Genomic DNA, 12,889 nt, shown 5'->3' on the forward strand with positions numbered 1-12,889 from the left:
AAGCACAGAGCATACCATAGTGCTGTAAAAAGGAGAGAGAAATGTTGGCTATTGAAGTGGATTTCTGTTTTCAGGCTACCAAAGGTCATCATAAACAATACAGATAAAACTGTGAAATTTCACAAATACCTTATACTAGTTTTGTGCATTATTGCATTATTTGAATGATGATTAGATGTACTAGCAAAATGCTAGTGGAGAATGAGTCATATCTCCATTGTATTTATATGTGCCAATATAACAAAAATTCTTTAGAATAGAATATTTCAGTTGGAAGGGACCTACAATGATCATTTAGTCCAACTGCCTGACCACTTCAGGGGTGACCAAAAGCTAAACCATGTTAAGGGCATTGTCCAAATGTCTCTTAAACACTGTTTGTTGGTCCCATTCAAATATTAGAGGGTTCTAATTTTTTTTTCTGTTTTGCTTTTAGACCCAGATGAAGTAATTTACGATGATGTTCCAAGAGAAAATTCAGACTCTGAACCAGGTTTGAGGTCTTTGTAATACAGCCCACATTGAAAGCAGTGTAATATGGAATTATGTGCATGTATAGTGAATAGATACGTTCACCAAGTACCTAAAATATATGTAAATGGGATTAACATTGTGTCAATAACTGGTAGGTCTTACAAAGTTCAGAATTAAACTAACTTTTGAAAGACTTTATCTCAGCAGGTCTCCTGCACTGCTCTTCTCAAAAGCTGAATTCTGCTTTATTCTATAGAAACTGTTCCAAATGTCTGAATATTCTGTATATTAGAGATTTACAGTGTTGGGTGTTGTAGCTATAGTGACCTAAACAAGGCAAGGTAGGTAGGAAAAGAGTGGTTTAAATAGTTAAATAATGTATGATAAATCATCATAGTCATGGTTATGCAGAGACCCGCTCTTTTCTTGAAAGTCCCCCTTCAACATAAAAATACTTTACAGGTGGAATAGGAGATTTAGAGCAGCTGTTTACCATCCTGACTGTGACTCTACAGAAAAGTTTTATTTCAGCTTTGGAGTGGTCCAGCTCCTGATGGTGTGACCATGTTTGGAAGGGGCAGAACAGATCTTAAAAGTAGTTGCTGGAGCCAAGATTTTACCTTTACTGGGAGTGGTGGAGCTAGGGCTCAAGAAGCTTATTTCAGTGAGTTCTCACTCAGATTTGTTTTGCAGTTTTTGGTTATAGTGAAGACTGTGCTTAAAGATTGGTTGCTACTAACTGATTTTGTGTTTGAGAGGATCGGCTTATTAGGAACTCAGCATCTACTTGTCATGGCTCTCAGAGGGTGTAGGTGTTTGATACTGAAGCTGTTAATGATTCAAGAAAACACTTAAGCTTTCTTGTGTGAATACCACGTTTACCTTTAAAGCTGTAACATTTTCATTTCTTGTTGTTAGTAGTGTTCAGGCAAGGTGTTTCACAAATTATTACTGAAATGTGTTTCATTTATTATATGAAAGTATTATGTTACATTCATGACTTGAATGCTTTTATTACTGGAAGGTCCCTCAGTGGACTGTGCTGCTCTGGGCAGGGACATCTTCGCGCTGTCACTGCTCAGTCAGGAAACACAAACTCCAAGGCCGGGAGGCTGAGCTGGGGAGGGATATGGGATGCGGAGCAAACTCTGCTGAGCATCTTGGTCAGAATTTTCAGCTTAACCTAGGAGACATTAATTAAAATTTTGGCTTTCTCTTCGTCCCCAAAGACATGGAAAGATTCTGAGAAAATAGGTAGTGAGGGCAATTTCATCTTTGTACATTCATGATCTTAATGTTTATTATTTGTATATTTTGTCAGGGAGACACAACTATTCCAAAAAAGTCACAGTCAGAGCTCAGTCTACGTTAGCAAGATATGTCTGCCAAATCACTGGGTAAATCCTGCCCTAATACTGGCACTGCAAAAGTTTGACTTATATAAGTCTTGACTTATTTTGACTGACTATGATGATTCTCTTAAATTATTCATTGAGCTAGACTACCACTAAAATATCGTCTTCAGTAAGTATATTTTAAGGACAGTCTTGATATGCATGGAGGTTTAAAAAAAGAAAAATTCTTAAAATTTGATTCTTCTAAATTAGAGGAGATTCCTCTGTGTTAATTGTAAAGAATTTAATTAATTTTAATATTAAAATAGTATTATTGGTCAAAATGTAGTTTTTAAATCACAGAATCCAGAGTTTAAACCGATGGGTAAAATGTCAGCTTTTCTTTCGAGTACATATTTTTTCTCGATTTAAATAAAACTTCAATCTTAAAATGAAAGCACAGCTTTTGTTTACTGAATTTAATATGAGACAGTTCTAAATGCTGCATTATAACTTCTGACAATAGAGATCCCTGACAGAAGTGTCCACGCTTCTCTACTTCTAATGACAAATGATGCTGCATGTAGAGTGCATGCCTGTTTCCTGATAAGTAATCGGCACTAAACGTTTTCCATTTTGTTTTAAGTCAGTTTGTCGTACTTGACATCCGTGCCAACGAAAAGACCTGTGTCTTTAACAGGTGATACTTTGGTCAGCCTTTGCAATATAGCTTTCTATATCTTGAAAAGGTTAATACTTCAAGCTCTTAGACTAGATTATGGGCAAGGTAACCTGCAGATATGGGAGACTCCTGGTGGAGTTGCAAGAATGACAAGTCATAAAATACCATAGTGTAATATGTTTATTGCCACTTTGGTCTGATCTGTTCTGCTTGAAGTAGTGACATTTTCATTTGATTCTTGCAATGTTTTAGCATTTGTCATTTGAGCTGATGATGAAAATGTTCCTAGGGCCAAATGGCAAGCTTGCAAACGGAAGCACGCTTCTTCTCAGTGCAGACGTGTGTTCATAGCTACAGTTTGAACTTCCTTTGAATTTCTTCTAAAACATGTTGTGGGATTTGGACATAACAGTGTAGTTTGAGTAGGGCATGTTGTTAAAAGGATCATGGTGGGTACCCCTAACACTGTTATCAACAACGACAACCCACTTTGGCTGTTTGAATATTGGATTTATTTCACATTTTAAAATGTGTATACAAAAGCCTGTATAGTTCTTTATAGTACATCCTGAACAATTTTTTTTGGTGTTTAAACAAACAGAAATTTCAGTGTAGGTTTTTTTAATTTTGGTTTAATTCTTGCAGAGGAGATGATTTATGATGATGTTGAAAATGGTGATGATGGTGGAAACAGCTCGCTGGAATATGGGTGGAGTTCAAGTGAGTTTGAAAGCTATGAAGAACAGAGTGATTCTGAGTGTAAAAATGGAATTCCCAGCTCCTTTTTGCGAGGCAACCACAAGAGACATGTATGTATCCTGCAGTGCTGCTCAGTTATTGAGGTTATCCTGATTTCCAACACTTGCCTTTCTCACCTGTATTTCCCTTCTCCTCAATCCAGTTTCAAATGCCAACAGCATCTTTTTAAAGGAGACCTGAATCAGTGTGGGAGTGAGACAGTCGGCAACAAAATGTAACAGGGAAAAGAAAAGATGAAAATATTAAACAGAAGCTCCTTAAAAAAAGAAAAAACTCAAATCGGATAAAAGTGAAATTTAAAAAGATTATTTTTGCTTGTGGGCAGTTCTTCACCTTTTCTTCTTTTGCAGCTGCCGGATTAGTGTAAGTGGTAAATGAGTGTGGAAAATAATGTGAAGAGCAAATGGGGGTAAGCCTGACAAGACTTGAAGTTTTGGGATCTTTTAGGTGCTCAAAAGGCACAAAACTGTTCACCAGTGTTCCCTACCTTTCTGTCTTAGATCTGTACCACTTTGGTTGTTTGAAGGTGACTGAGCTTAAAAAAAAAAACCCAAATAAGAGATTTTTTGTCATCAAAGAGAAGTCTGTACCATTTATTAAGGAGAGACGAGAGGTGGCGTGATGAAAATGATCCAGCTGTGTCACGTCTCTGGTCTAGTACCTTTGGCTGCATCGGTGCCGCGGGAGGCAGGAACACACCGATGGCGTGGGTGCCTGCCCTCGCTGCGTCTGTCTGCGCATCGGGAGGAGCCCTGGGCTCCCGCGCTCTCGCTCCTTGGCTCCTCTCCTGCCCTTGTGCCCTTTCTGTGAGAGGGAAGGCTTGCCTGGGACGCGGGCAGCTTCCCGCTGCCGATTCCCTGCTCTGAGCGCTTGGAGGACGGGGACGCGGGGCACAGCGGGGACGGGCAGGGCTGGGTTCAGTGCCTGAAGTCACTGCAGAATCCTCAGGGCCCCCCGGTGTGTGCTGGCTAGGGATAGACCCCCAAGAGCCACTTCACTGCTGCGTTACCGTTAGCTGCTCCAGCACCCCGCGGCTGGAGGATGTAGAGGTAGCGGCCAGGGTGTTCTTCCATGAGACCCTTATTTTCGTTTTGCAGGTTTCTTATTTCGATGAGAATAAAAGCCTCACTGTCTGTGCTTTCTCCCAGAACACGTTATCAGCTCTCCCCTCACCTCCATCCTTGCTGCCCATCCTTTGGAGATCAGGGAGTGAGCAATTAACTGCAAGACTTGAGCCCACCCAAATCAGCACTTTGTAAGCTGAATGCTCATCCTGTGGTTTTATTGTGGCTTTATCCTGACTAGAACAAGTTTAAGCTATTGCAGCTGTTTCGTTCTGGGGAGTTTTTTAACTAGACTGAAGAAAATGGGGTTTGGTTTTTGGTTTTTTTGTTTGTTTGTTTTTTAAATACCTTTGGAAGAGACTAGGAAATGCCTTTGCATGTCAGTGTGTAAATCTTAATATGGCTGCTGGTTGGTTTTTTTTTTTTTTTTTAATCTTTTCCTGTTATCTGTAGCTTCAGCTTTGGCCATAGTCATAGGTGTCTATTTACACATGTGCACAAAGCAAGGTTTAAAGCTGTTTTTTAAACACTTAACAAGTATACTTCGATCTGTCACAGGAAACTGTTGGCAGTGGGTTGAGAGTGATGGTGCCAGGATCAGGCACAGTGTCTGAGCAAGAGTGGTGGGAGGAGAAAGGCATGCTTGGGGGTACTGCCCTGCAGCTGTCTTTTCCAGGCCTGCGACGAAAGGTTTTGAGAATTGCTGTGTGACGAAAGGTTTTGAGAATTGCTGTGTGACGAAAGGTTTTGAGAATTGCTGTGTGACGAAAGGTTTTGAGAATTGCTGTGTGACGAAAGGTTTTGAGAATTGCTGTGTGACGAAAGGTTTTGAGAATTGCTGTGTGAGGATGGGGGTTAGGAGTCTAGGGACACATTAGTTGGTGGATGGAGAAGTCAGAGAGGCTGCTGTACCTGGATGGGTTACTGGGAGGTGGAGAAGTCAGGAAACTAGAGAAGGGGTTTGGCAGAGCATGAGGAAAGACAGAAACTTTAGGATTGCTGAAATTAAAACAAACAAACAAAAAACCCCAAAACCCCAACCGACCAACCAAAACAAAAAAAACCCAACCCTCCCTGCACCAGCACTTAAACACAGGCAGAAATCACTCCACTTTATACCTTTTTTCTGTATCCATTCCTTACACTAACTCTCACTTCTCCTCAGGTCTTGTGATGGGTGTAACAGTATTTTCCCAGCACATCTCCTTCTATAGCCTTTCAGAGCCTGTGAGGGACTTGCCTTGCTTATTATCTTTAGTGTCCATTGCAGAGTATGGGAAGGTTGGAGGTGGGATTTTTAATTTTAAATGCTAGTATGACTTCCCCCAAAGTCACTTTTTCATTATGACTCTTGATTATTATTTTATTTATTTATTTAAGATGGGAAGGTTTTTGTGCTATTAGATATTCCTAGTCTGTGAACCAGATGGTGTTCTTAATTATACTGCTGTAATGCCAGAATCATCATGCTGGAGGTAATCGCATCCTGACCCAGCCTAGTGGAGCTAAATGCTAGACCTGTCCCTTTGTTTTCAACTCAGTAGGCCTTCTTTTTCCTGATGCTTTCATCTCCTGCCAAATAACTCTGTTGACATCAAGCTGAGGGTTTTTCCATTGGACTTCTATTATAGGGTGCATCAAATATTTTCTTTTTTTTTTTTTCTGGTTACATTTTAACCTTTTATCTAACATTCTCAAAATGTTTAACAAATGTTAATTAGTATTGCAGAGCATTTGTCTGCAATCTTCTCCTTACCTTGGAAATGGATAAATTCATGTACGAGATGGTTATACCCATGGTCATATGATGAGGCTGATTGATGCGTGTGGAAATTACAAGACCGTGTGCACCCTCCCCTGTTAGTGTCTCCTTACCTGACTCATTGGCACTGTCGATCTCCATCTTCTCAGGTGCCAGCAACCTCCGCAGGTTCTTCAGCCTTTGAGAATTGTTCTGATTCACTGTGTTGAAGGATAGTCAGAAATATACTCGCTAGGGTTTGTGCTCCAACGAATGATGCTGGTGGTTAAAGCTGATGCATTGTTTCCATACGGTTTATAAGAGATGTGCACAATATAGTTAATACACAGTTAGCTTAGCCTAAGTGACTTTGCCCCTCTCTTTACACAGTTGCCAGCGTAGCAGAAAGGCGCCTGGCTGAGTTTCAGAAAGTTCAGCGATGCACAGGAGTGATGGTCCATTCGTCAGGTTGGAGCTTCCCTAAATGATAATTTTCCCTCAGTTGTCTGTGTATCGGTAGGCAGACGGGGCAACATGCATGATATACGCGAGTACTTTAGCATGAAGTTTGCACTACAGGCTTTTTGAAAAGATTGTGTCTTTTTATACACTGTAGCTTTCTCATGACCTAACGCGTTTAAAGGAGCATTATGAAAAAAAGATGAAAGATTTGATGGCAAACACTGTGGGAGCGGTAGAGATTCAGCAACTAAAGCAAAAACATGAGCTGAAGGTAGTGTAGTTGATTTTTGTAACTAGCTATGTTTAAATTATTGCTTTTCCAACCCAGACAATGTTGTCTTTTTCTTTCAATAATTACTTGAAAAAGCAGACAATAATTTGTATGAAATGAATTCTAAATGTGCTGGATTGTTACTATGCAGTTTGTCTTAAAAGTACTTGGTCGAGGACCTTTTCTCATGCTTATTTTTAATGGTAACAGTTTCAGAAGATGAGATAGGGCATTGTCCTTCCCTGCTGACCGGTGCCCTTATCCCAGGGTGCGAGCCCGGCGCCTCTCTGAGACCCGGGTGAGCTCCGCAGGGCTAGCCTGGCCCCGGCGCTCCAGCAACGCAGCATCAAATTGCGGGAGTCAGAATCTCCCTGCTCTCCATTCTGAATGGAGCCAGTATGAGAAGGCTGGGGTTTTGCTAAAAGCTTCGTCTCAAACCAAGAAATTGCCTGATTACAGCAAGACAGCTTTGTTTGTGTTCTGGTGTCACTGATGATGTCAGCACAGCTCTGACAGTAGTGGGGATTTTTTTTACCGTGGTGGCATTTTGGGAACGCAAAAGTACAAAGCGGTTTTTTAAATAAGCATTTCCTAGCAAAACAACACTCCATTTTTACTTTTTTTTAAATGAAATTTCTTTTTGCTGTAGTATGTGTACTATAAAATTATGCGATTCTTAATTAAATCAACTTATTTCTTCAATTAATGAAATTATTAGTTGTAACATTCTGCAAAACAGTGTTTATTTAAGAACATAGTTAATACAGAACTGAGTCTAGGGGATTATCTTTAGGTCAAAAATACTTTGGCAGATTTAGTGGGACATTGGAAGATGGACAAGAACCCTGGCCGTTAATGACCTTTTCGTAGTGTTTATTTATTGTATTATGTGAAAAGCATTTGAGACTATTTTGAGTTCAGACGTTTGATGCAGAAGGGTTCTTAAGCATTTCTGCTATTTTAGGCTTGCATACAGTATTGCCATGAAGTAAGTCCCTTTCTCAGGGTTTGATTTTTTTTTAAGAAAAAGTACAGGTGCTCAGATCTGAGCTTTGATGGATCTGTGTACTTACTATATATTCCTTTGACTTTGGGCTATATTTATAGCCTAAACTAATTGACAGTGTTCTTTTTAAAGCTGTTTCCATCAAAAGTGTTCTGCATGGTACGCTCAAACACGTTCCTGTTACTCACTGAACGCGCAGACTGTGGTTTTTTTATCTTACAGATGCAAAAGCTTATGAGAGCTGCTAGAGAAGGTACCAAAGATGGGCTTGAAAAGACAAAAGCAGCTGTGAAAAAGGGTCGTTCTTTCATTAGAACAAAATCTTTTATTTCTCAAGGTATGTGCCAATTATACTGTGTTTGTAACTCTCTCTAGTAATTTCTGAGAAAGGAAGTGAATGGCCTAGCAGGTTTTTGTACTGGGAGCTGAGTACTGGATGCATGAAATCAGCTTTATATCAATAAATTATGGTATGATATTCAGTTCAGATGACAGTATGGTCAATGCATCTTGGGTAGTTTTAGGTTTGGGGCAAGAACCTGAGTGACCTGAGGACCACAGAGAAGGGTCCACTTAAAAGCAACCACAACAAAAAATCCCACCAAACAGTGTCATAGATGCTATCCAGGTGCTGGTATGTGGGAGTATGGAAATTACATTGAGGTACTGAGTTTGTCCAGTTCCCTCCATCGAGTAATTCCTGCATGTCAGGAAAGTCTGCTGTTAGGACATGGTTTTCAGTGGAGTGATAGTTGACTATTTAAAACGTTTGTCATGGCCAAGGGATAACAAACATTTTCCATGCTTAAGAGTAGAAGCAAGGGAAGAGATTGTTCTGCTTTATCACAGTTCGGTGATTTTTGATGAAAGCTGAGTTTGGATTGGGAAAACAGAAAGCGGTCTAAAATCAAAGAGCTAAAAGTATTTGTGTTCTTTCTCTAGTTAAGAGCAAATGTCAGCCCTCTGTCATGAGCCTCAGCAGCAGCAGTCCACAGTTAATTTTTGCGAGAGGCAGGGGGTAGTAACTGAATACAAACTCATTTCTTCTTCAGGATAAGTCTGAGAGGTAGTATGTCTTTCTGTTCAAGTTTTGCCCAACTAATTGGATGGTTATTACTTCAGAGCTTATAAAACTACAGTTTTAGGAAGCTTAAAACCACAAGACTGAACAAGACATTTTTAGTGAGCAAGCTAACATAAAGCTGCATCCTTATCTGTAAGGACCAGGACACATCTTATATCCCTGTCACAGCCTCTTAACTGCTTCTGAGCTTACCTAATTCACAGAGAGAAATAGACAGTTAGTTGCACACACTTTAGTGATCAAAAATGTATCCTCAACTTCCTGCTGTTTCACAGGAGAAAGGTGATGTGCTTCAGCAGGGCAGTGTTATAGTGGACCTGGCATTCATCCTTGCATTTCTAGAGGTTACGTAGCAGACACAGGATATCTGTGGACACTTTAATCCCTTAGCCACTTACCAAATCAGGGAGCTAGTGACAAATTTGTCAGATAAACTCATGAATTCTTCCCAGCCCACAGATCTGCTTCCCTTCCCTTTTTATTCTAAGACACAGTTTCTCATGCTGTTCTTTCTTTCTCTCCTTTGCTCATGTCTGCTTGTTTGGCTGGCTTCGTACTGCCACCTATCACTGCACTTTGGTGGTGCATTTTATTTTTGTATAAAATTGGTATGTAGGGAGCAATGCAGAATCCCTCACTCTCATTTCTGATGAAAGCCAACATTTTGGTACATTTGGCTACTTATTTTAGTTCAGTTATGGAAGGGTGTATGGAATTTTTTTAAGCTGAATCATATTACGGGTGTGTTTAATTTCTTCCCAGAGGTCACTTATTTCAAAACTGCTGGCCCTGAAGCTGCAGTGTTTTAACCCTAGTTGTCATGTCCTGTACTCTGGACAGCCCTGCTCTTCTGGCTGTGAAGAGGGAGTAGAGGTCAAGCAAAAAATGCGTAGGCTGTCTCCTGCTGTGTGGATTTTAGGATTTTGAGGTACCTTTGAAAGATGTTCTGTAATAGAGTGCCTATTGGTGGTGGTATTTATGTGATTTCACAGGTGTACAGAAGTGCTGGGAAATTTCTTTTGTTTGGTAAGTGAAAATAAGACTGCTGTGTAATTACTGTGCTTGGATAATAGTATCTTCTGCTTTTTTTTTTTTTCTTTGAATCTACATGTTGTAAAAGTTGACATTTTGGTTATTCAATTATCTGTAGATCATAGATCATCATGTCTGGAAGAAGAAGAGCTAAATTTATTTATTGATGTGGACTGTATGCATACAGAAGCAATTATGACTCCCATGCCTGAAGGATTATCACAGCAGCAGGTAGTAGGCTTTTGGAAATAAGATCTGCCTCTTTTTCCTCCCCTTTTGCTGTACATCAATAGCTCCCAGGTGCCTTGCTCTTCAAATATATCGGTGTTTAATATAAATTAAGTGGACATCAAACTGAGAACTGATTAAGTAGTTTTCTGAAAATGGGTATGTGTGCATATAGTTGCATCAGTCCTGAATTCAGCCAGAGATGCAAAATGCTGTTTTGCATTATAAAATTATCTATAATAATTATATGATTTCACTACCTGAACACTTAAACTAAATGTGGTGGGTTTGAGTGAAACAGAAAAGAGTTTAAACATTTTTACTGAGTCAGAAGACATTGCTCCAGGATTTCTATTTTAAATGTAGAGAATATCCTGTATGCTATCTGAATCTTAAGGTTCCTTCTGATTAAAAAAACCTTGTCCCCAGTAAAGTCAAGTCTACAGGAGAGTATATTTTGCTGTTCTCCACCTCAAACTCTATAGTCACTGTGGAAACCACTTCAAAAAACACTGAATTCGGCATCAGTTAGAAATTTTGGCTGAAAATAAATCCTGTGGGTTCATGTTGCTGTATTGTTATGACGAGTAATAACTATATGAGAGTTTTTAGCTTCTTGTGGTGTCAAGTCAGGAGTTGGTCAGTACCTTCAGAAAATGAGGAAAAAAAACAAATTAAGGGGCAGTTGAGGAGAGCGGTGTAAGTTTTTTTTTTTTTTTGTTTGCTTGGTGAGGTTTATTTTTCTAAAGCATTTAGCACAGTGAAGCGCTAATCTTGTAACAGTGCAACCACCGAACTGTGGTACGTTACTGTAAGGTTTCATTATAATGTAAGATCTCAGCATCAGTCTGAATGCTGTCTTTTCCTTCTTTCCAAACAGGGGTTTGCGAATTTCACTGGGTTTTATTGTAGGTAATTACCTTTTTCGGAAAAATAGAGCGCTCTTAGTTTGGAGCTAACTAGAAATTGTTGTGTAGGTCATGGTGTATGTTGCTTATCCACCCAGGAGGAACTGCCCAAGTGGGCAGGAACGGAGTCCGGAAAGCCAAAGCTCAGCTGGAGCTAGTGAGGTGTGAAGGGCAGCAACGGAAGGTTTCTCGTATGTACATTGGCAGCAAAAGGAAGGCTAAGAAAAATAAGGGTCTGCTGCTTGATGGGGCAGGGACCCAGTGACAAGGGGCCCTGAAAAGATGGAGGTACGCAGTGCCACCTTTCCCTCGGCTTTTACTGGTGAGGTTTGTCCTCAGGCCTCCGAAGCCCCTGCGCCCAGAGGCAGGTCCTGCTGGGGTGAAGCATTGCCTGCGGTTTGGGGTGCCGAGGCCAGCTGGACGTACAGGTGTCCGTGGGACCAGGTGGGATGGGCTCGAGGGTGCTGAGGGTAAGGCCTTTCTCTGTCGTCTAAGATCACAGTGATCAGAAGACTGGAAAAAAGTAAATGTCACACCCTCATCCTCAAGGAGAGCAAGAAGGAGGGTCCAGGCTGGCCTCACCTCAGTCCCTGCGGAGGTGATGGAGCAAATGCTCCCGGGAGCTGCTTCTGGGTTCGGGAGGACAGGAGGGAACAGTCAGCAAAGATGGACCAGCATCCATTTGTGCCTGACCAGCTTAACTCCCTGTGAGATGTCTGGCTTGTGGACAGCGGAGAGCAGAGGCCGTCATCTACCTCTGCTGTAGCAAGGCGTCCAGCAGTCTGCTGAAGTACCCGCGTAGCCGAGATGTAGTTTGTACGGGTGGGCTAGAAGGCGGGTGGAGAGCGGGCGAGGCGGGCGCCGCGCTCGGAAGAAGGTTGTAGTGCGTTCGCGGTGTCCCTCAGGGGCGGCGTGGGGCCCGCGGCGTTCGCCGCCTTCGTTGGCGGTCCGATCCGGTCCGGTCCGGTCCGATCCGGTGCGGTCCGGTCCGGGTACCGGCCGCAGCGCGCGTTCGGAGGCGATGCCGAACTGGAAGGGTGCAGCAGGCCGTGCCGCGGAGGATCCGACGTCGTGGATGTGCTCGCTTTAAACGGCAGGTGGCACGATAGCTTTCGTTTAAAACCCGGTGCCTGTTTAAGTACGATGTCCTGGGTTGGGTCTCGGGCCTGGCAGCTTTTGCTTCGTTTCGATACCGGCACCTGAATTCTTACGATAAGTTGTTTGTATGCAACTGTTACTAGCACAAATGTGAATTTAATTGCGAGACTTGCATGCAGGCTTCTTGTAAGCTGTGTGTATCTATTGCAGTAACCTGTAGGCACTACTAAATATCTGTTTTGTGTATAATAGAGCCTGAAAATAACATTTTCTACAGATGTTTATTCTTTTCAGAAGAATGAACTGTGACTAAACGTAGAGTTAGTATCCTTTACCAGAGCAGCTGATGCATACCAAATAAGACACTGCTAAATCCATTCTAAACAAAAATTAGACACAACTAATTTTACCGCATGTATCTTTAGGCAAGGCCTCAAATAATTTTGAAGTCTTCCTTTGAAAAGCCAGTCCATGAAAGAAAATCCTCCCATAACCTGCATTTAACTTAATAATGCAAAATACAAGTGTGGAGAGGCAGCCGTGGCAGAGGAGGCAGGAGGCTGTGGGGATCAGGAGCAGAGAGAAGCGACTCTGAGACGTGAGGTTCATGGTCATTTAGGCTAGCTTAAAATAGCAAAAGAAGCAGTTTTGCCTTCCCCTGTGGTTGTGGGAAGTGGTTTGATCCTGCCCTTGTGCTGTCTTCTCCCCGAGAGTCCCGCTTTTGAAAGCCCTGCGAAGAGCTGGAT

At 41.6% G+C, this 12,889-nt stretch overlaps 1 protein-coding gene across 3 annotated transcripts in view; it reads left to right on the forward strand.

Moving 5' to 3' along the window:
- ARHGEF10 (Rho guanine nucleotide exchange factor 10) overlaps positions 1 to 12,889 on the forward strand; it is a 120,275-nt gene that overhangs the window by 36,309 nt on the left and 71,077 nt on the right. For 2 of the 3 annotated variants that reach the window (XM_030036804.2, XM_030036803.2), the window contains exons 7-11: positions 437 to 493; positions 3,136 to 3,299; positions 6,671 to 6,787; positions 8,016 to 8,130; positions 10,028 to 10,140. In XM_030036804.2, coding sequence (XP_029892664.1) covers positions 437 to 493; positions 3,136 to 3,299; positions 6,671 to 6,787; positions 8,016 to 8,130; positions 10,028 to 10,140 — 566 coding nt within the window. The remainder of the gene's footprint in view (positions 1 to 436; positions 494 to 3,135; positions 3,300 to 6,670; positions 6,788 to 8,015; positions 8,131 to 10,027; positions 10,141 to 12,889) is intronic. The other variant, XM_030036805.2, reaches the window with a different exon arrangement.

The sequence above is a fragment of the Aquila chrysaetos genome, chromosome 15 (genome assembly GCF_900496995.4).
Source record: "Aquila chrysaetos chrysaetos chromosome 15, bAquChr1.4, whole genome shotgun sequence".
NCBI classification, from domain to species: Eukaryota; Metazoa; Chordata; class Aves; order Accipitriformes; family Accipitridae; genus Aquila; species Aquila chrysaetos.